Source organism: Tenrec ecaudatus, chromosome 3 (genome assembly GCF_050624435.1).
Source record: "Tenrec ecaudatus isolate mTenEca1 chromosome 3, mTenEca1.hap1, whole genome shotgun sequence".
Lineage (NCBI taxonomy): Eukaryota > Metazoa > Chordata > Mammalia > Afrosoricida > Tenrecidae > Tenrec > Tenrec ecaudatus.
In genome coordinates, this window is record NC_134532.1 from 73,501,878 (window position 1) to 73,525,517 (window position 23,640).

The window sequence follows — 23,640 nt, forward strand, 5'->3', positions numbered from 1 at the left end:
TGATCATGTCTGGAAGGTGAGCATCATGAAATGCCAGGTTAATAGAACAAAGTGTTCTTGCATTGAGGGAGTACTTGAGTAGAGGACCAATGTCCACCTGCTACTTAATACTAAACATATAAATATATGTACATAGATCTATTTTCCCCTCATCATATATAATTATATTTACCTATGTCCATGCCTGTAGTTAGACCTCTATAAATGCCCTTTGCCTTCTAGTTCTTTCCTCTATTTCCTTTTGCTTTCCTTTTGTCCCGCTATCATGTTCAACTTTCATTTGGGTTTCAATAATTCCTCTTGGTTATATTGCCCTTGATCAAGCCCTACCGGGCCTCTTATACCCTTCTTGCCACGGATTTTGGATCACTATTGATCCCTTGTCCCTGGGTTTGTTAACATCCACTTCCTTTCCCCTGCCTCCCTCTCTCCCTGCCCCCCTGGAACCATGGGTCTTGTTGTTTTCTCCTTCAGGTAGTTTAGCCCACCTATCTTATCTAGATAGACCTGCAGAGAGAATAATATGCACAAAAACAAGAGAGAACAAAAAAAAAGCAACAAAAGAAAACAAAGCAGCAACAAAAAAACCCAATGACAAAACAAAGAAAAGCCTGTTATTAGTTCAATGTCTGTTTGTTGACCTTTAGCAGTGTTTTCTGGTAGAGTCTGATGGGGCGCCACACCCTGGCCCCAGCGTCTATTTTGGTATCCCCTCGGGATTTCCTTGCTCTGCTCCCTAGGCTGTTCTGTTGCATGTCCTTAGTGTTTTGCCTCAGTGTCATCACTAATATTTTATACTAATTACTTATTATTATTACAATTTCAGCTAGAAATATTTATTAGGGCTGAGTTGCCCGTTCATGGTCATGGAGCTTGTCACCACAGAGAGCCAGCACATAGTCAAGGACTTTCTTCCTCATAGTTCAGTGTGTTTCCCACTAAGTCACACTATTATTTAATGATACATGTTCAACTGGGTCAGGTGAGCCAAGAGTATTGAGCTGTTCTTAACATATGACCAGTCTCGATCTAGTGCCTTAAAGACAGGCTGCAGTGCTGCCTCTCTGGGCGTGTAATAGAGCAATGGCTCAGTATTTTTAGCAGGGGAAAGAAAAACCGTAATGAGAAAAGGCCTTTAAAAAGAAGATCTGACTTGTGTGGAACGAAAAAGAAAAACTAGGGGAGGACCAATAAAATTTTCAAATAAAATAAGACATGTGAAGAAACTAATTCGGAAGATTTGAAAAGGGTGCTTGTGTTAGTCTAGGTAGACTAGAGAAACAAATCTATAGAAACTCGCATGTATATAAGAGAGAGTTTGCTCTGAAGGGTAATTGTACATTAAGAAAACATCCAAGCCCAGTCTGGATCAAGTCCAGAAGTCCAATATTAGCCCATATGTCTGTTGCCAATCTATAAAGTCCTCTTCTGACTCGTGAAACACATGAATGACACGAATGCAGGAAAATCACAGACCAGTTGGTGGGAAGGAAGTCTTGTGAATCCCAGTGCTGTGAGCATCTCAGCGCTGGCAGGGGTCTCCACCACATGTCTTCTCCCACACCCAGGGCTACATTAGGGGAGGTCCATGTGGCTTCTCCTCAGGGTGTCTCCACAGGAGTCAGAATTGTCAGTTAGAGCATCTCCAAGGGGGTGAGCAGAGAGAGAGAATCTCCTGCCTCCAAGGAGGAAATTCAGTAATTCCCAGAATTCTCAGGAGAAGGCCATGCCCACGTAGAGGCCTTTATTGGCCATGATCCCACTGACAGACTAAACTCCACCCCTTCATTCCCAATCCTCTCAAATCCCAAACTGACACCACATCATGTGCATATAAGTGATTATTATGAAGGAAAGTGACTGGTTGGAAGTTGACATAGGTAAATTTGGAATATTCAGTGGCTTGGGCCTCTGGAGAACAAACAGCATGCTGTGAGTTTAGACTTGATGAAATAAGGATTTAGGTTTCAAGGTTATGCACTGCGTGGAGATGGAGTTTGACTTTCTATTTCAGAAAATCAGGAAGAATAGACAGTTGGAAAGAAATGATTGTGATGGATCCACCTATAAGAAGGGAATCCCTTAATTATAATGGAATTTCTAAAGGTGTACATGTAATGAGAGACCAGGGGGAAACCAATGACTAAGCTTAAAATGTAGGAGATTTATAGAAAAATTGTGATGTCACATAATTCCAATTCTATGAGCTTTCTGAAGAACTACTATTATTGTTTTTCTTATTGTTAGGTCCCAATGAGTTGGTTTACAATGGCCCTCTGTATAACAGAGAAAAATGCAAAACACTGCCTGATTCTGCCTCCACTGCACAATTGTTCTTGTGTTTGAGCCCCTTATTGTAGCCACCAGGTCAATTGTTTTATAAAGGAGCTTCATCTTTTTCACTGCCCCTCCACTTTACTAAGCATGACAGCCTTCTCCCGGGACTTGTCTCTCCTGACAACATATCTAAAGTATGTAAGGCATAGTCTTGTCTTCCTTGCCTCTAAGCAGCACTCTGGCCGTACTTCTTGTAACTGCTTTTTTTTAGTTGAAAGTATCATTTGGCAACAGATATTTATAAATAAAATTATAATTAGTTATAATGGAGTAGACTTTTTCATATCTGAGCCCTGGGTAATTCTATCATGGTTAAATCAATGTATTCACTTGTGGGGTGATCAAGGTGCACTTATTTTGCCCATTGATTTGATTTGTCTATTTATGGCCCTTGTTTGTTTTTCTGTCCCAGTAATATTTTCATCTCCAAGGTCTATGTCTGGATGGTTTAAAAACAAAGCATATCTCACAACTAAAGATGCCAGGGCATAGCATCAGCACTACTTCATATTCACAAGGACTGGCAGTGCTAATGATGCTTTCTCCCTGGATGCTTCCAGAGTCATTTGTTTGTTTATAACTTTCTGGTATGTTTCATAAAAAGGAATTTTTAGAGGTGCATGCTCTACATGTGGCTGTTTTACATTTCCTGGGACATTTTGTTTTCTGTTTTTGTTTACTTGTACTACCAAGAATGGTGTGAGAGGTAAGGAAGCCGTTTAGAAGAACGTCATTCATTTCCTGCCCTTCAGCCTTCCAGAAGTGTTTGTGTGTTGTGGTTCGTGAGGTTGAATATTTCATCAGGGGGCATTAAGAGAGTTATGACAAAGGCAGATTTTAAGCAACCTTAATCATAATACATTATGCATGCTGAAAATCTAGGTGAGAAAGGAATATAGATTTATGTTGCTGGGATAGCCTCCATCTTTGAATTCCATGGTCTTGTTGGAATGGTTAAATATTCAAGTTTAATGAGCGAGAGAAACAGGAATGACATTATGATGGAAATACTGTAGCAGCCATGAACCATCAATCTTTTACTCATCTTAAAGCGCTTTGCACTAAATAGGCAATGACCTCGTATAATAGACTGTCTGAAATGACATAGTGTTTGTTTCATTTTTTTGGCTTCATGTGTATTTAGCTAGTTATTTATTCTTGTAGTCTGAGTTTACTACCACCAGAATTTCTAGTGAAGGGTAAATATATAAAAATTGAAATTAAAAATCTGTCTTTTGTTCATGGAACCATTGCATTGTCTTTTGATTTCTTTTCATTAACTTTTTAAATTATATATATATATAATGGATATATACACATGTATATATATATGCCTGCATACAAAACATCACGCATGTTGTTGTTCGATGGTGTTGAGTCACTTTCAACTCATAGCCACTCTGTGTACAACAGGATACAGCACCACTCAGTCCTGCCCCAGCCTCACAAATGTTCCTTTGTTTGAGCCCATTGTTGTAGCCACTGTGTTAATTGATTATATCTTTACATGTGTGTATATGTGTGTGTATGTCTATATATGTATAGATAAATAATGTTCAGAGTTTATGGAAAATACCCATTATACTTCAAGTCCATTTTTCTACACAATTTTAAGCCCCTTTCTGTGTATGTGTGTTGTTGGTAGATAAGGTAGAGTAGCTCCACATGGCAGTGATCCTGTGAACAACAGAAGAAAACGTTCCCCAGTCCTGTTCGATCCCCACAAGTGTTCTTATATGTGAGCTCATGGTTGTAGCCAATGTGTCAGTCCATCCCCTTGACTCCCTCCCTCCTTTTTCCTCGCCATCTACTTTTCCACATAGGAGGCCCTTGTCTAAGCACCAGTGGCTCCTTGTAACCTGTCCATGTGTGTGAGGCCTACTCTCACCATCCTCTTCTTCTGGGCGTGCCGTGACTCTACCTCTTCAAGGCAAATTTGTGTGTTTTTTGGCAGCTCTATTTAATATTCTTCACCAACACCATAATTGAAATGCACCAATTCTTCTTCAGCCTCATTAATTGTACGACGTTCACAGGCAGATGAAAATACCATGACTTGCGTCTGATGTACCTTGACCCTCAAAGAGACATTTTTACTCTTTACCTCTTTAAATTAGGCTTTGGGTAGCGCATCTGTGCAATGCAATATATCATTTGATCTTTTGACTGTTGTTTCCATGAGCATTGATTGTGGATCCAAGGGAAATGAAGTCCTTAGCAATTTCAAACGTTTTCTTAATTTATCTTGTGTTTTAGGCAGGGTTCTCCAGAGGAACAAAACCAGGACACTTATGAATAGATAGATAGATATATAGATAGATATAAGTTAATATAGCAAGAAGGAATATGATGGCTAATTAATCCAAACAGCAGTATAGGTGGCTGAGTTCAACTCACTTTTGTGGAACAATTAATATATTGAAGATCCTTCATCTCACACAGGCTGGAAGTCAAGGGTCAATGAAGCAAAAACTGAAATGTTCCCTCAGGCAAGACAGGCAGAGTCCCCTGCAGGCAGCAGACAGCAGGGTACAGCAGCTGTAGTCAGTTGTGTGGGATCGTATAGATGCATCCCCTATGGGATCTTGAACTAAAGCAATCCTTGGCAACATGGACCACCAGCCTCGAGCTAAAGTGATGTGTGCACCACAGTGTGATGAGCCAGGTCTCGAAGAAGCCTCAAGCTCTAGCAATAGAATTCACAGGTTGGCTCAGTTCACAGGTAGTGCAGCTCATGGTTGAGGCAAATAACTAGTTCATGAAGCAGCAGCATGCTGGACTGCTCACTTTGGAGGAAGGGAAAGAGGCTGAGCAATTGGATGCTGGCCACAGAATGTGTTTATCTCTTTGCCCTCCAATCAAGATGCAACCTGATTAAACTCTGCCTACATGTTCCTATGGAGACCTAGTTGGCACAATAAAATGTATTATCACATCTTGAAATCGTTTATTGGTGTAGCTACGAAGGATACACACACATGTACATATATGTATACATATAATATATAAGCCATCAAATAATATCTATTTTTATTTTATTTGTTTTCACCTTAAGATTAATAACATGTTTTTATACAGTATTTTAGAGTGTACTTGGCTAATGCTTTTCCCCAAATTTCACCTGCAGATGTGCAGTGTATCGATTGACTACTCACTCATAATGTTGCCATATTACCATCTACAGACTGGCCTGCAGTGTACTGTCATACATTAGAAAGCTGAGCATTGTTCAACTATGAGGACATAAGGGAGTAGAATGGACCCAGCTGTTAGGAGTCTGACCTAATTGTTATGGCACTGACTTCATTATGGGCCAAGCCGAGTGTGACCTTATTCAGCAGCTGTTACCATAAACAACAAACAAACAAACAAGCAGAAAGCCTTGGTTGTCAATGTGTATCTGAGTTGTTCAAGTTTTCATTACTATCACATTTCCAACAGTATGTCTGGGGAAGGAAGTCATATCACTGGAAGTGTGAATGTAAATAATACAGATGAGGGATGTGCTAGACATAAAGATGAACATCATTAAGGCCTAGGATAATGGAAACTAATTTGTTGAAATCCCAGCTGAGGAAGGACTATCTCCTTCAAACTTTTCCACAATCACGAAAGGTAAGACTACTACTTTGGAGATTGTTAAAGGAACAAATGACATAAAACAATCTTAACCAAAAAGAGGGGAGGGCATATCCACGAAATGGAAAAGTTGTTGATGGTTTGAATAGAAGAACAAATCCAGGAGATAATTCTTATTGATGACGTCTGTGATTTCAGGATGGTGCCAATGAGACCACACAGCTCTTTTGAAAACCTACAGAAACAGCAAGAAAACTAGCACCAGCACTTTAATGTCAGCAGGGGCTAGTCTTGTTGCTGCAATTGTAGATTTGGTTTGCATCACATGTTTACAACTATAAAAGCAGGATGCACTGATGGCGAACCTGCTGAAAAATCCAATAATACGCTAGAACAGAAAATAGAAGATGTGGGTACAAACAGGCTTGCTTGGGGCAAGGATGCCACAATGGACCTATAATCACAAAGAGGTAGAGTTGGTGCCTGATTGCAAGGCGTTTAAAGACAAAATAATTCAGCTGCTTTGAGGAAATGTTGTTTGTAATGCTGCAAACATCCAAGCATTCTAAAACATTGACCAAAATAAGCTGTTGGTTTGCTACAGGGGTAACTACAAGGTCAAGATGGTAACTTTGTTATTCAGAGTTGGTTGACTGTTTTTCCGTCCTAAAAATGCATACCTACATCCTTGAAGAGAGCATCCCTTTCAGCTTTCTGCTCCTACTGGATAATGCCCCAGGACCTCTAACTCACATATAGGGATCTTAGTCAATGTTTGAAGCAGAAAAAAGAAAGAAAGAAAGAACAAATTGGCAAAACAATAAAAACCAATAGAGCAACCAATTTTTTGAGGTCTTGTGTAAACAAGACTTAAAAAAAAACAACCCAATAGAGCAAGACTGAAAACCCTTAAGTAAATCAGTCTACCTGTGGACAGCTGGTAACCCTGGTGGTGGTGAGGGTTAGGCATTGAGGTGCTAACCTGCAAGATGATCAGTTTGAATGCCCAACCTGTTTCCCAGGGCAAGAGGAAGCTGTCTCCTCCTGTAAAGATCCAGAGTCTGGAAAACCATCTCTAGAGTTCCGATGAGTCAAAATAGACTTGATAGCAGTGGCCATGGGTTTTGGTCAGTTCAAACTGTCCAATCTTTGACACAGTATTGAAACACATTAAATGGATTTGATGGCTGAATTGTTTTGAAGAGAGTCTTGGTAACAAATGGTGCTGGAAAAATTGAATATCCATGTGTGGAAAAATGAGATAGAATTCATACCTCTTACAGAATATCAAAACTAACTCAGGATGAATCAAATACCTAAATGTGAAACCACAAAAATCATTAAAGAAAACATAGGGACAAACTTAAAGGCCCAAATCCTTTTCATGTAAAAACAACAGAGGGCAAACTAGACAATGGGAAATTCATAAAAAATTAAGTACTTATGTGAACCAAAAGACCGAGCTTTCTACTCTCATGAACAGTCAAGTCTCAGAAACGCACAAAGTGAGTCAGCACAGTACAGACTGAGTGACACTGAATGGGGCACCACAGGCTGCACCACAAGGGTGGAAGGAGAGCCTTTAGGTTGGCAAAACCAAATGTAAAATAAGGCAGCAATATATCAAAAAGGGACTAATAAAAGTATAGAAAATGTCAACATCTCAACGACAGAACTATAATCTCATGAAAAAAATGGACAGAGAACAGGCACGGATACTTCACCAAAGAAGACATGCAGCAATAAATAAATAAATAAATAGATAGATAAATAAATAAATAAATAGATAGATAGATAGATAGATAGATAAATAAATAAATAAAAAGAAGACATGCAGCAAGCCAGCAGACAATACGCACTGTGATGACTAGTTAGTAAAGAGGCACATATGAGGTAAGGAATTTTTTTCAGTGAAATGAAAAGTCGCTGAATACTTTAAACAAGGGGATCGAACTATGTTTTAAATTACAGTTTGATAATTTAGTGCATATCCATCTATATACCTAGTACTTTTGAAAGGGTGGCTTGTATTGTAATTGGTTGTAAACTTGTGTTCAACTAGTTTCCCTGCTAGAAATGTAAGTTTTACAACATTAGCATCTATCTAGCAAATTTTAGTGTCTCCAAAGAGAACTCAATCACTTTTGTTTTGCTAAAATTTCCGGAGCATATCAAATTATTAAATGAATTATTGACAGTAGAAGTGCTTTGACTGCCATGAGTAGATGAAGAGAAGGGAAGTTCAATGTCATGAGCACTTCAGTGCCGCACTTCTTGTCATTGCCTCTGGTCCTCCCACCAGACCAGCCGCCTTTTGCTCAAGGGTCGGAGTGAGAAGGCAGAGGAAGACACAGATGGGATTATATGATTCAACGACTGACTGTTAATAGGGTCAACTATGATGGCCTCCTACTGGGTATAAAATGAGCCGCCTCAAAAATAAAAATTACATATATATATATATATTTGTCTATTATATATATGAGGGGGTAACCCCCCCCCAAAATGGACTTTTTTTCCAAGGCTATGAATTTAAAATTTTTTTTACAAAACAACCTTAGCACCTTCAAAGTACTCTCGATTACACTTAATACATTTGTCAAATCTGTGATTCCATTCTTGGAAACAGTTTTCAAACTCATCTGTTTGGATGGCTAATAGCACCCCCTCTTTTTTTCCCCATAGTTTTTTCTTTTTCCTCCCTCATTTTGTTCTTCCCCTCTTCCATGTCATCAAATTGCTATCCCTCTTCATTCGCAGAAACAAAAACAAGCAGCATGGAACAAGTTCAGGTAAGTAAGATGCGAAGGACAAGAGAGGCATGGTGTTTTTTGTCAAAACCGGTGCACTGAGATGGCTCTGTGAGCAGGTGCCTTGGGGTGGTGTGTAAAACCAGCCCCCATGTGCAACAAATCAGGTCTTTTATGTCACATATTGTTATGCAATCTTCTCAGAACCTCTAAATAGAAAGCTTGATTAACAGTCTGACCTGGTGGAATAAACTCCAAATGCACTATCCCCCTCACATCACATCCTTTTGGGGGGTACCCCCTTGTATATATGTAAATACAAGGAAACAGATGGACTTTGGACCTCTGCTTCAATCTTAGCTCAGTACAAGAACGACTTGTTCTAATAACGTGGCAATGTATGATACTTACCTTCTCCACGCGATTGCTGGACACAAAATTGGTGCATAGCAAATGTGGTGAAGAAGGCTGATGGTGCCCAGCTATTAAAAGATATACTGTCAATGGGACTGGAGTTAAACAAGTGGCCATCTAGCAGGGAAGCAACACAGTCCACATGGAAGAAACACACCAGCCTGTGTGATCATGAGGTGTTGATGGGTGGAGGTATCCACCCCCAGCCCCAACCCCCATAAAATAATCAGACAGTCTCTCACAGAAGGGTCACATGGAAGGAATGATAAATACAGGGTACAATATCGCACTGATGAAACACATAACTATCTCCTAGTTTTGTTAATAGTTCTTCCCCTTACTATTATGGCCTTTGTTATTACCTCCTTAATCTTGTTAGACCTGCATATGCTCATTTGTATAATTAAGCTTATTCAATGACGAGATAGATAATTCTTTAGAAACAGTAATGGGAGTAATGATTCCCTGAGAGTATGGGAAGAGAGGTGGGGGAAAGGGGGACAGGGAAGCTTATAGCAATGCTGAATGTATAACGCCACTCAAGGGGAAGGAATATTAGAATTGTGGGTGAATGGATACATTGGATGGCTTAAGATACAGCCAAAAACATTGGGAGGGGGAGCGGGGAGGGAGGGGGAAAAAAAGAGGACCTGATGCAAAGGGCTTAAGTGGAGAGCGAATGTTTTGAGAATGATTGGGTCAGGGAATGTATGGATGTGCTTTATACAATTGATGTATGTATATGTATGGATTGTGATAAGAGTTGTGTGAGTCCCTAATAAAATGTTAAAAAAAAAGAAAAAACAAACAAACAAAAAAAAGATACAGCCAAAAAAATTTTTTTTAAATAATATATACTATAACAATAAGGGTTCCTAGGGGAGGCAGCAGTAAAGGGGAGCTGTTATCAAAAGAGCTCAAGTAGAAAGAAAATATTTCAAAACTGATGGGGGCAGCAATTGCAAATTATGCTTTATCTAAGAGCTCCAATAAATATTAATATTTTTAAAGCAGGAAATAGGATTTTACTATCAGCAAAATGGAAGTGTCAGGAGTAGAGTGAACCCCAAGATCCCTGGACATTGAACCTCTTTGATCCAGGAGCAAACTTTGACACTGGAAGTGTGGCAGAGGACCAGCAGAAGCAGAGCCGGGAATGAGAGCATGAGAGACCAGTGGACTTCCTGGCCCACAAAGCAAGTCAAACATTGATGCAGGAGGCTGACTTGTAGAATGGGGTGCTTCTGGGGAACTTTATTGGGGCACCTGGGTTTGCTGAACACAGAGCTAGAGCTGAGCGTCTTTTGAGTTGAGGGTTATAGCAGATTGGGATGTACTTTGGACATTAATTTGGCATCTCTGAAAGAGCTTTGTAACATTGTTTTAGCAGGGCAGAGGCCAGGCAGAGAGGAGGAGGGCCATACCGAGGCCTGCCTTCAGGGACAACAGAGAAGAAACTATCCTGAAAGAGGTGGTGGGTCCTGAGCCTTTCTAAATGAGCTCATCATCATGAGCAGTTTCTTTGAGTTCTGTTGCTTTTGCAGTGAGAAGTAGAGAGTGCTTGGGAGGCATGTGAGGTCGCTGCCAGAGGCAATCAGCCTTGGAAACTAGAGGAGGTCAAGTGTGGCCTCCATGCTGTTTTTTTCCCAGGGAAGAGGGGAGAAGTACACCTTTTGTGAAAGGAACCAAGCTAAGCACTTTACATAAATCATCTCACTTAATTTAATCCTTAGAGAAAAATTATTTTTATCTACAATTTAACAGGTAAATTAATTTGCATTTGGTGAGGTAATTTGTCCAAGGTTACACCCTAGCAGATACTTTAAACTTCTGTGTTCAATATTTAGCCAGCCCAAGGGAAGTCTGAAAATTCCACTATCAGTTTTCAATCACTACATTAATTGTTTGGATTAATTCAAGTTAAGAAACATTTTAAAGCACTTCAGGGTTTGTATTTCTGAGGAGTTAAACTAACTCACTTTGCTGCAAGCAATTACAAAAAATAATTCCTATTAGAAGAAGAAAGGGTCTGTAATTGATATTGATGGCCATTTGCAGGGGAAACTGAATCAGCAAATTTCTAGAAAAGAGCTAATACTGCCAATTAGGTTTTGAGTTAGACTCTCACAGTATTAAGTATTGTCCAGAGATGCGTCACCCATGAATTGTGACAAGTTATTATGCCATATTTAAAATGCTAAAGTGTTAAATGAATTACGGAGAAGCACACCCAGGCTGGAGTTAATAATAGTTTTAAGACATGTATCGTAACCTGTTGGGTGTGTGTGTCTTATTATTGCCAAAGTTTTTACGTTACTCTCAAATAACTGACATTCAGTTGTAATTTCCACTCCTTTTAAAATCACCCAGAGGAATTGGTTTCATAGTTGAGTAAGAAATTGTAAGGCTGTTTAACAAGCTAATCAGGTCTTTCATTCTAGGGGCATGGCCTTTATGGTAGCATACTCTGGCATTAGCTGTGCCGACATGCCACCAGTTTTCTGATTTCAATTTCTTTAACAGTGTCGTTGAAAGGGTGCTTTTTTATTTGTACATGCAGATATAGTTTTATAATCGGGTTTCATTTTCACCTAATTTATTCATTGCTTTAATTAGTATTTTGGTAAACTACTTATACTAATTTTCCTATTTTTATTTTCTGACACTGCTAGTTAAAAAAAATAGTGACATTTTAGAAGGCAATAACTGGTGTTCGTATTTACTTAAATTTAAGCTCCAGAAGACAACATGACTTTAAAGAAGAAAGTGAATGATCACATGACCTCTATTATCTAGTCAATTATGAATAGATATAGGCGATAACAGTCAGAAAACAACACATAAAACCTGGTGCCTTTTTGATTTCACAATAATGTCAAGGGAAGAAGATCATGATGGCGCCATTTATTTTATAGTGGTTCTTGAGAAACCGAAACTGTAAGAGGAATTAGTATTGTCAACCTTTAGTAATAAAAAATCTTATCATTGTCATGTAATACAGAAGGGTAGCTCAGTGAACAATAGACTTGAAGAAGACAGGCATCCGAGTTTCTGGTTTTGCCATTTGGTTACTTCAGGCAAGGGTTTCCATCTTTTGGAATGTTTCTTTATCTTAAGGAGCCCTGGTAGCAAAGCACATGGAGTGTTGGACTATGAACGGAAAGGTCAGTGACTGGAACCCACCAGCAGCTCCATCAAGAAAAATGGAGTAGCCTGCACCTGCCCAGATTTATAGCCTTGTCTTATAGGAGCCATGGTGGTATAATGGTTATGCACTGGGCTGCCAACCCTAAGGTTGGCAGTTCAAACCCAGCAGCTGCTCACAGAAAAAAAACTCAGCTTTCTACTCCCATTAAGAAATACAGAATTAGAAACTCACAGGAACAGTGCAACTCTGTCCTGCAGAGTCACTAGGAGACAGAATCAGCTCAGTTGCTGTGAGTTTTCCTTTGGAGTCTTAATAGGATCTCTCTGAATTGGAGTTGAGCTGGCAGTGATGGGCCTTTCTTGGTAATAAAAACCAGATGCTGAAAATTTGATTCCAACTCAAGGAAACCCACATGTGTCAAAGGAGAGCTCTACCCCTTGGGGTCTTCATGACTATTCCTTCATTAAGCCTTTCATCGGAGGCACTTGAGGGTGGACTCAATCTCCATCCTTTTGGTTAGCATGGTATGTTAACATTTCGCACCACCTAGGGCTCCCAGAAAGAAATACCAACTGCTCTGGAAGCATTTCTGACTCAGAGCAGTCCAGTCGGACAGAAGAAAACTGTCCCTTGGAGTTTATGAGATGGTAAATCCTAATGGGAACAAGCAGCTTTGGAAGCTACTGGTGGTCTGAACCACCTACCGTTCAGCTCACAGCCTAACACTTAACACTGCGCCTCTAGGACTCCTTTAGAGAGTCATAGGATATATCAAATTATTTCTGCTGTTCTATTCTGTTCTACATGTACATTAATTATCGTATGTTCATTAGAGGGGAATTTTCTTTTTGCCCTGCCTTTCTATTGAAAAATGAAGCGAGGGAAAAGAGACAAAGTATGATTTCACAACAAATGTTCCCATCGTAAAGGGGATTTTTTTTAATGTAAGTGAGAGGTTGATATCAAAGAGTAATTAATTGTATATTAAGAAATATCCCAGCCCAGATCAAGTCAAATATTAGCCCATATATCCAGTACAGTCTATAAATTCCTCTTCAGACTCATACAACACATGCAATGATGCCAAGTACAGGAAGATCACAGGCCAGTGGGTGCAAAGTCTTATGGATCCAGTGGTGGTGGAAGCATCTTAGTACTGGTGTGGGTCTCCATGTGGCTCCTCCAGCTCCAAACCTCTGGCTGCCATTAGTGTAGCTCCATGTGGCTTGTCAACAGGAATGTGTAGCAGAGATAAAGTGTTTCTGCCCTCCAGTGAGCTATTTATCTCCTTCGCACCTCCAAGTGAGGACATCAAGCTGTGACCTGATCGACTGGCTAGACTCCACCCCTTCACAAGTTGACAGATTATGTGACTTCCACAGAGTACCCCTTGTCAACTTGACATTCTTACACGACTCTGTAGTAATACATCATTTTTAATAAACAATAATAAAATCATATCTTTACTTAACAGGAAAAAACTAAAATGCATACAATTCAATATGCACCACACTGATTTAAACATATTCTGTAAGTAAACAAAATAATATTCTATGCTTAACAATTGCAGTTAAATTAATACCTACACTATAATCCAGCCACTTCATGCCTTTATCCACCCAATTTTGGCCATCCAATTTCTATAATGACCATTTATATCAGGCCAGTTCTCTGAGGAGATAATCATTTTCTTTGATGTGAAGAATCTTAATGCCGGTTGGAACCTTGTGAGTCCGCATACATAAGCAAAGTCAGATCAGGACAGGTCATCCATAAAGTCAGCAGCAATGTGCACCAATTCACAGGTTCAAAAATCTTCTCTTCATCTGGTAGGGTTCTGGTCAACTCAATGTGGGCTGCCTCATGTAGTCTCATCAGGGTCCCCATTAGCTAACTTCTTTTTAAACCAGCGGCCCCATCACAAAGTCTCAACAACCCTAGCCTCCTTGTGCTAGTTCATGGACTTCAGACCAGTCAACCTGCCCTCATCTTCTCCTCTAGTCCCTGTGGACCAGATCCATGGGTGTCAGTGGCCAGACTCAACCTGTCTTGTGATGCTCTAGGTGGTCACCTAGCAAGCATTATATCAATAACAATATGCAGAAGAAATCAGTATAAACATAGGAGAATCAGATCCTGAGCTCCATTCTTAAAGCAGTAAAGTTCAATACTTATCTAATTTATCTTAATCCTTACCTAAACCATTCCAGTGACACAAAATATTGCCTCAGACCTCTGACTGAATCAAGCTAGGGTCGCGCCTTCTGTCAGCCATTTTGACTTACTGTCAGCCATTTTCACTAAACAGCATGGTCTCTGAGAAATTCAAGAGACGATTTTGCTACCTGAGCTCAAGATTCACATTTATCACAATCATTTTTACCATTTTAGACAGGATTAACCAAAGATGATTTCTAAGAATCAAACTTTAAATTCCCACATTCTTTCCAGAAAACAACGCAGTAGACTTCAAAGCCATATCTGACCTCTGGCTATCCAAAGAAGAAACACTGCCATGAGGCAGAGGTCAAACAAGCATCCACTCTCTCTCTTCATGATTTGTTTCTCCAGTATCCCACTCCCAAGGCACCATATTATGTTCATCTGGATTGACGACAGAAACCAATCCAGGACACTCGCATATATGTAAGAGCTTTATATCAAATAATAATAGAATATTAAGAAACATCCCAGCCCAGTCCAGATCAAGTCCATAAGTCCGATATTAGCCCATATGTCTATAACTTTCTCTTCAGACAGCACATGCAATGGCGCCGAGTGCAGGAAGATCACAGGCCAGTGGGTGAAAAGACTTGTGGATCCAGTGGTGTGGAAAACATCTTATCATTGGCGTGGAGACATGGCTCCTCCAGCTCCAAGGCTCTGGCTGCCATCAGCATAGCTCCATGGGGCTTGTCAACAGGAAAGTGTAGCACAGAGAGAATGTATCTGGCCTTAAGTGAACTATTTATCTCCTTCCTGTAGAGGGGATTTTTATATTCCATTCTATTTTATCCATCTATAATTTCTATGACAGCCGGGGAATGTTCACCCATGCAGTAGTTATAAAAGGGCCAATGTTTATGCTATAACAGATATTCAGAGTTACAAAATAAGACATTGATCCGTGATCTTTCCTTGAAGTTACTCCTGAGAACCTTGTTGATGTTTGACCTTTATGGAGTCGTTTTGCCTTACAGATTCAAATCATTTCTGTTAACAGCTACCCACATCGATATGGTTCTTTATGTTGTAGGCAGATTGTGTAATTAAGGCAAATGAAGTGAATGACCACCTTCTTAGTTTCAGGAAAACATTTGCATTGGATATGCTTCAAGGAGCGAGAAGATTCTTACCTTTCTATTTCATTTATTTGGGTTGCAGAACGTCAGATGGTGGCAAAGTTGTTGGCACCATAGAAGTCACTGTCGTGAAGATGGGAGAGATAGAGGATTGGGGAGCTGACCAGGTCTCGACAGATGTGCAGGCCCAAAAGGTAAGATCTCGGTCAGCTCACTGCACAAATTACGTTCATGCATGCCTGCATCATGGTCGCCCCTGTGGGGCTCCAACGCTCATTATTCAAAAGCCAAATGAGAAATCAGCTCTGGATTGGAGTACAATATGTGCGTCTGCCTCTGAACCAGAGGGCTGCCCTGCATGCACCCTGCAAAGCCATGGGTCACTCAGAAACACCTTCCTCGTTGCTGCTCCCTTGCTGAAACTGCCTCTTCTCGGTCAGAACAAAAGTATTGCTGGTCATTGCATTCTGCCGTAATTAAGCCTAACTGATACGCACGGAAGATTCTGGGAGGGCTGTTTGCTAAAGCTCCTGCTCTCTACTCCCGAACCCTACTTTGATGGAGGTGCCATTGCAACTCGGATATCATTTTTATGCCAAGAAGGACACCTCTCAGGAGACCTCTGCGCTGGGTGAACTTGCACAGCAGGGAGCTGGAAAGCGTGTACAGTGGCAGGGCCGTTCTGGAGGTGGGATGTGTCACTTGTTGCTCAAATACCTTTCCTGACACACAGGATGCAGGACTTGATTCATCTTTGCCCAGGAGCTTCGTTTTCTCTTTTCTTTTCTCCAGTCAAAAGAAATTTGATAGAAATATTAGCCTAAAGTCTGGTCTTCAGCATGCCATTATCTAGCTTATTAAGGTATGTAGGAGAGAGAAAAATTGTAAGTATCTCTTCAGGACAATGAGATTTTTTTACATACTATCTAATAATTTCTACCTTTCATCAGTCATCTTCTTTTCTTCTTCTGTTCCCCCTTCATGATAAAATCTCATTACTAATTTTTTTTAGTGTTCCTTATCTGGAGATGCATTGGGTTTTGAGTACTTAGCAGTTACATCGAGGTGTTTCTCCGTAATAACCAATCATCACCTGTACAAAATATCCAAGATTCCTTTGTCTTATGCTTGAGAACAGTATAAACCAAAATCAAACCCACTGCCATTGAGTTGATATGAACTCATAGTGACCCTATCGCCCAGGGCAGAACCTTATTCTGTTTTCCTCCTTTTCCATGAGACTGTATCCGAGCCCGTGGACATCAATGTAAAATCAGGATGCTTGAAAAGGTCAGCTTCGCAGCGGCATTGTTCAGAGGCTCCTCTGAAAGTTTGCTTTCAGACTCTGTCTTAGGTGAGGCCCTGTCATATAATCAGTTGGAATTTTTTGTAAAGGTCAACTTTGTTCCCACCACATAAATACGTCTTTCAAGATCACAGAAGGAGAATTTTGGAGGATCTTGGGATCTGCAACCCAGACTTAAAATGTAGTCTTGCTTGACTGTGCAGTGGTGTGCCAGGACACCAAAGGAAATACTTTCCCTTTCCAACCACTACTCTTTTTACTGCTTCAGAATCCGTGCCTAGCTGCCTCTCCATTTTCCCCAGAGTGCACCCCCTGGCTCCTTTACTACGTTACTCTGAAGAAACCTTGCAAATGGAACCATACTCTTTCAATAAATGTAAAACTGGTACACTTAGGGGTATGACATGAGTTTGACAATTACCTCCCTCCCCACCCAAAGTCCTCTATAGCATTCCTGGATTTGTCACACAAATTTCAAAATCACCCAGCTGTTCTAGACACTGGCATTGGCAGAGGGTGGCAGGCTGCATGGCAGTGCATGCTGCTTAAGCTGAATGAAATAGTAAGTACTCCGAATATTGCTGGTACCAACTCTGTCCTGCCTGGACTCTTCATCGACTGTAGCCTTTTACCATTAGGTAGGTAGGTAGGTAGATAGGTAGGTAGATAGTTAGATAGATAGATAGATAGATAGATAGATAGATAGATAGATAGATAGATAGATAGATAAAAGATTACAGGATCCCTTAGCACTCCCTAAAATTATTTTTAACTCAGTAAAAGACTACATGATTCTTAAAGGAGTTATGTGAGAACATTAAATTAAAAAAATATATACATACATTGTTCAGTGTGTCCTCAGGCTTCTCAGAGTGGTGGGTAATGAAAAATGTAAATCCATGGATCCTTCAACAGATATTTTAAATCAAAATCCCTTGAAATATATTAACTATAACAAATTAGGAGTGATAATTTGAGTACAGAAGCTAATGGCTGACTGACATTATGAAAAGAGAAAGCAAAGGAAAATAGAAATTATCCATAATTGTGAGCTGTGAAGGTGGCCCATTATCTCTTATGTAGACTGAAGCAGGTAAAAGATTGATGGTCCCAGTGCACAATATTATATCTAATCTTGAATGTAATATACATTTTAGAGAATGTTGTGCACCTGTGTGTATGTACACACACACACACAAACGGGCTGAAAAAGCCCCTTTTAAAAATAAACACAGACAAATGGAATGAAAAAAATAACAGAATTTTTCTACAAAGTGTTTTGAAGGCCCCTGGCAGAAATACAAGTCCAAGATCTTTTTCTCTCACACATGTGCTCACTTGTTCTACTAACCTCTGCATGAGTCCATATTTCTTTTCTGGGAAGCGTGTAAGGAGGGTCTTGCACTTGGTTATTCATGGGCGGATGAGTGTATTCCAGCTCAGAGTGGCCTCATGGGACAGACAAGAACTGCCTCTGCTGGTTTCTAAGGCGAGACTGTGGTCCAGCACGTGGCCGGCTCGGTCTAGGGCAGAGTAGCTGATGGGTTCCGATCAACCCACTACCTTTTTGTTTGCAGCCCAGGGCTCTCGCCGCTGTGACCCCAGCGCTACCTCCACCTTGTTGGGACTGGGTCAAAAGCTTGTGCCTAACTCTTCGGGGACTCTGTAGAGACATTCGAAATGGTTTCGCATCTGTGCTGCCGGCATAGGCGATCCCACAGTACAGCCTCAAACCAAACTAGGCTGTTCCAAACGCCTGGTCCTACAACTGTTTACCTTTTACAAAGAAGCTTGGTAAAGCGTCCACATCTGCATGGGGTGTGTCCCCAGCCTGGCCTTGAGGGGTCTGTGCAGAGAGACCTAAAGTTGTCATGAGGTTGTTCAAAACAACAAAACAAAAAACCAGTCAGCAGGGTCCATGGCGATTTCATGTGTGCTAAGTGAGCCCAAGACAGCATCGAGAGTGTTTTCCTTTTGAGGGAAATAGGCTCGACCTTCACAATAAACCACAACACCCCAACTCAGGACTCCTTACTGCTAGCTCTATTATCTGTCTCCTAGATTTTCACAATCTTTAAAATGCTCTCCCTCATGTTTCCGCCCTCTTCATCTTAAACCACCCCCCATATCATACTTTATTCTCCACAAAACATCAGGCTGAACGTATTAAAATACAAGTCAAAATATGTCTTTGCTCCAATGGCGTCTCAAGAACTATAAACTAAAATAGCAGCAGTCATTTCAGCTACACAGTTGCAAGGTTTTCCAGGATTTGGCCCTGTTAATTCCTTGACCCTCCCCAACACGCTCTCTTTGTTCACTGTAATTCAGACGCATTGACTAGGCCAGCCTTACTGCAGTAAAAATTCTGTCAGGTGTAATTGTCTTAAATATGTCCTTTCTAGTTTGGATAGAATACAAGAATGTATGAACGTGATATGATTTCTGAATCCATTTTGTAAAATAATCCCGATTGGTCCATTAGGAAATCTAAAGAGTCCTTTGAGGACAAATACGTAGGACGGTTTATTTAAAGGCAAGCAATAGCTCGTGACAATGGCCTTCCTGATTTCTATGACTTACAGGCTTCTTCATCAGAAAGGTTCAGTCTAAACTATTTCTATAAGTTGTATTACAAATGATGATCCTCTTTTGGAAAAGAAGATGGTTCAGAGTTGCATACCTAACTATTATGTTGAAGTTTGGGAAAAATCATGAAAGAATTTGGAGATCAGACTGACAATCTTGGGTTTTATTGCATAGTAAAGAACCATTATATATTCTAAATCAGAACCTTGAGCTGACGGAGAAAGGTCATTTTAACAGCTCTGTATTCATGAGGAGATTTTGTCTTACCTACTTTGCACAACTTGCCAGGAGAGATGCGTCCCGGCAGGACCTCCTGCTTGGTAAATGAGAGGCATTAAAAGAGAACAGACCCTCTAGGTGATGGATTGACTCAGTGGCTGTGGCAATGGACCTATGCACAGGCAAAATTGGGAGCATGGCACAAGACTGGGCATTGCTTCATTCTATTGTGCGTAGGGTTACAAAGGGTTGCAGTCAACTGGATGGCACCCAACAGCAACAGCAGTAACAACGACAACATAGTTATTGACTGGAGAGACTAGGAGAAGTCTGGGAAGCAAGAGCAATGAGGAATTTTTAGTATATCAAGCATCACTGCACTGTGGTTCAGGAAGTGTTTCCAAAGTGGCTGTGACAAGAGGGAACGAATCACCTCTGGCTTTGGATTGATTAGGGGAATGATTTAGAGGCCACCAAACATCAAGAGCTGTTTTGCAGTCACTCAATCCTTCCACAAAGTGGCATCTCAATATGAGCATGAAATAACCAGGAAACAGATTTTTTTCCCCATGAGCAATTTTATAAATACTGTGATGAATTTTATGGTAGAGGAGTCAATAATAGAGTCTACGAAAAAAGAAAATCACATTAACCAGTGGTTTTTAATTCTTTTTCTTTCCCTCAATGTGCTTGAGAGGCGTACATCAGAAGTAGTGAACTTAGCTGTCAAGATCTCAATGGGCCAGAGCAGGGGAATGGGAAGGTTGGGCGGAGTGGTATCCCAGTGGACTCTGGTAGACAGGCAGAACGGTTAGGAAAGAGCACCAAGTAATTTAAATACAACCTCCCCAGGGCTGAGGTAGTCTTAAGTTCTTGGAGTCTTTCTCTCTCTTTTTTCAAAACCATTTTATTGGGAGTTAATACATATATCATTCCAGAATTCAATCACAACAAGCAGTATTGTACAAATGCTACCACAATCCATTTCAAAACATTGTTTTCTTTCTTGAACTCCTTGACAGCTCCTTTTACACACAAACACACACACACACACACACACACACACACACCCCACCACCACCACCTCCACCACCACCTCCACCATCACCACCTCCACCACCACCATTGCGTCCCCCAGAAGCACATATTTTATTTCTTTCCCTATAGGTCCATCAATCCTGGATTTCATATACTGAAAAATAGAGGAACATATAACCAAGATTCAAGAGTGTGACTCCCAATGACATAATACATCTGACCTAAACCCCAATATGCACAAACAAAAACAAAATTACTGAAAATGTTGAAATCCAGGAGTCTCATGAGGCAAGTTGTACATACAGGTCTTTAGAAATTCTCACCAAAATAGTTTTTTTAAATTATGTTTTGTTATCATTTACCAGTTTATACTTGGATCTGGTATATTTGCTCAAAAAAACCCCTAAAGAACAAAACAAAACAGGTCAAAAAAGAACAAAACAAAACAGGTCAAAACAGTCTCCTGTGTTCCCATCCCTTTTTTCTGGCTAGAAGAAAATGAATACTGAAGTTGGTCTTTGTGTGAAAATATGTCCCTTGTCAATCTCCTGGCCCAGAGAGTTTTTTTTTCCCTCGGTTAGTTATTACTGTATCAAAAGCCAAGTGAGCGTGCTAGCTTAGTGATCGAGTGGAACTTCTTACAGTTCGCTAAGAAGGAACACGGCGGAGTCCTCTCTGTCGCTCTTCTCTGTTTATCAAGAGTGGTCGCCGTTACGTGAAATGTTATGTGGCTTCTCTATTAATGTGCATGCCAGAGATCAGGTGACGTAAAAGCTGCCCCCATGCTTTGTGAGCATATATTTTATCATTTGCCAGAGACAAAAAGACCCTTTTGTTCCCGATGGAATTAGATGCTGCAACATATATTTCATTTAGGAGTGAATTTACGTACACCGAGGGGCTCTGTGGGAACACTGGTAAAGCCAGGGACTGCTGACCAAAAGGTGTGCAGTGCAAACCCACCAGGCACTGCTGTGGGAAGAGTGCGGCAGTGTGCTTCTGTGAAGACTCAGATGAAGCTCGGAAACCCCGCAGGGACGAGTCAGAGTGGAACAGAGACAGTGGGTTTGCTTTGGGCTCCTTTAAAAGAAGTCGAACTGTTTTTCTTCACAGCTGGCCTAATTGTCTATGTTGAAAATTCTAAAACTCTTTGAGAGAAATCTCTTGGAACTAATAAATGAGAGCACAAGGTCATAGGGTAAAATGCTAGCATACAAAGGTCAGTTGCTGGTCTATGTGGCATAGTGGTTATGCATTGGGCTGCTAACTGCAAGGTCAGCAGTTCAAACTACTAGCTGCTCCACAGAGAAAGATAAGGATTTCTACTCCCATAAAGAGCTATAGTCTTAGAAACCCACAGGAAAAGTTTTACTCTGTCCTATAGGGTTGCTATGAGTCAGGATTACTCAAAGTTTGAGGTTTTTTTTATGTCAACAGCGAACAATTGGAAATTGTTATATACATAAACATGAGGTGTATTTAGAAATCTTGGAAAAATGAAATGACAAGATAATGGATTTTTTTCATGAATTTTTGAAGATATATATATATAGGTTTGCATACAGATTGTATAAGTATTTCATATTATTTGATGCTATATATATTATACATATATAATTTTTATATGATATCTTAGAAGAAAGAAATACAAAACTACTCAGTTTGTCATATCTAATTTACTCTGCTAGGAACTTCTATCTAGCATGCTGAGAGGGATGATCTTTTTTTTTTTTTTTCTTTTCCCTAAATAGTCTTTAACTATTTGGGGACAGAAATGCAGTTCATGACTATATCAAACAAGATGAGAAATACTTTCACAAAATTATTTGTTCAGAACTTTAAAACATTTTGCCCATAACATAAAACTTATTTATATTTTAGTTATTTTTGAAGTATGTGTGTGTATATACACACATATATTTCTTTTTTCTCTCTTATTCTTTCCTAGTGTGCACTGGTGTGTGAATGCACAGGCCCAGAAAATGTGAGCGGAAAAGATAACTTACCTTTCCTGAATGCAGGTATGTACCTCAGTTAGGGCTACTTACAATAGATACATGTAAACAGAAATTTTGGTTTCTTATATATTTCTTATATATTCTTATATATTTAACATTGAGCCTCACAGAATCGTTGACAAATAGACAGATGTAAACTGGTACTCCTGAGAAGCATGCATGGAATCAGCAGGAAGAGTCAGAACCTCATACAAAGAATCCTGAATGTGTATGTGCCTACTGTATTACTTAAGGAAATAGGTGTGAATTTAAACAAAACCACAAAATGTTATTAAATGTATATATTAGATGTATAAATAAATATGGTATTAGGTATATATATTAATTATAAATATATAAATATTAGATGTATAAATAAATAAAATGTATATATTAGATGTATAAATAAAATATGTGGTAGAATTCAAAACTATGTCATAGCAGGCAGGGCAAAGTTATATCACTAATCTGTGAATGTTAATGTCATTTATCCTCTCATTCAGCATCAGCATCAAGCGTGAGCATTACAGTGGCAGATGGATACTATATGTTTTCCACATCCTGCTTTACCCTCTGAGAGATGTTTTGAGGAAGGGGCTAGCATTCACCCCGTTTGGCAGATGAGGACATCATTCGAGCTTATCTACTCAAACCCCACTTGGTTGTTCAAGTTCTTGTTCAGTTCCAGGTGGTGCTATTCATGAGAAGATGTTAATTAGCAATTAGTTCATTTGAACTGCAACAAAAGATGTATTCTTTTTCTTTACTCTGCCCTGTTACACAGTTAAGCAGTGACATACATGATAATCAGATTAATGAGTGATAAAGAACTTGAGCGGCTCACTGATATATCGCCTTAAACTAACAGCAGTTTTGCTTTGCTAGGAAATCCTTTACTAAAATAGAATGAAGAAAGGAAAGTCTTCCCCAAGGCACCCACTTGACTGTATTGAAACACAGA

The 23,640-nt window shown here is 39.9% G+C and overlaps 1 protein-coding gene across 3 annotated transcripts in view; it reads left to right on the top strand.

Annotated features, from left to right (window-relative positions):
• The window catches only part of INPP4B (inositol polyphosphate-4-phosphatase type II B), a 975,417-nt gene that overhangs the window by 676,675 nt on the left and 275,102 nt on the right, over window positions 1-23,640 (top strand). For all 3 annotated transcript variants that reach the window (XM_075543753.1, XM_075543752.1, XM_075543754.1), the window contains 2 exons: window positions 15,613-15,724; window positions 22,631-22,703. In XM_075543753.1, coding sequence (XP_075399868.1) covers window positions 15,613-15,724; window positions 22,631-22,703 — 185 coding nt within the window. The remainder of the gene's footprint in view (window positions 1-15,612; window positions 15,725-22,630; window positions 22,704-23,640) is intronic.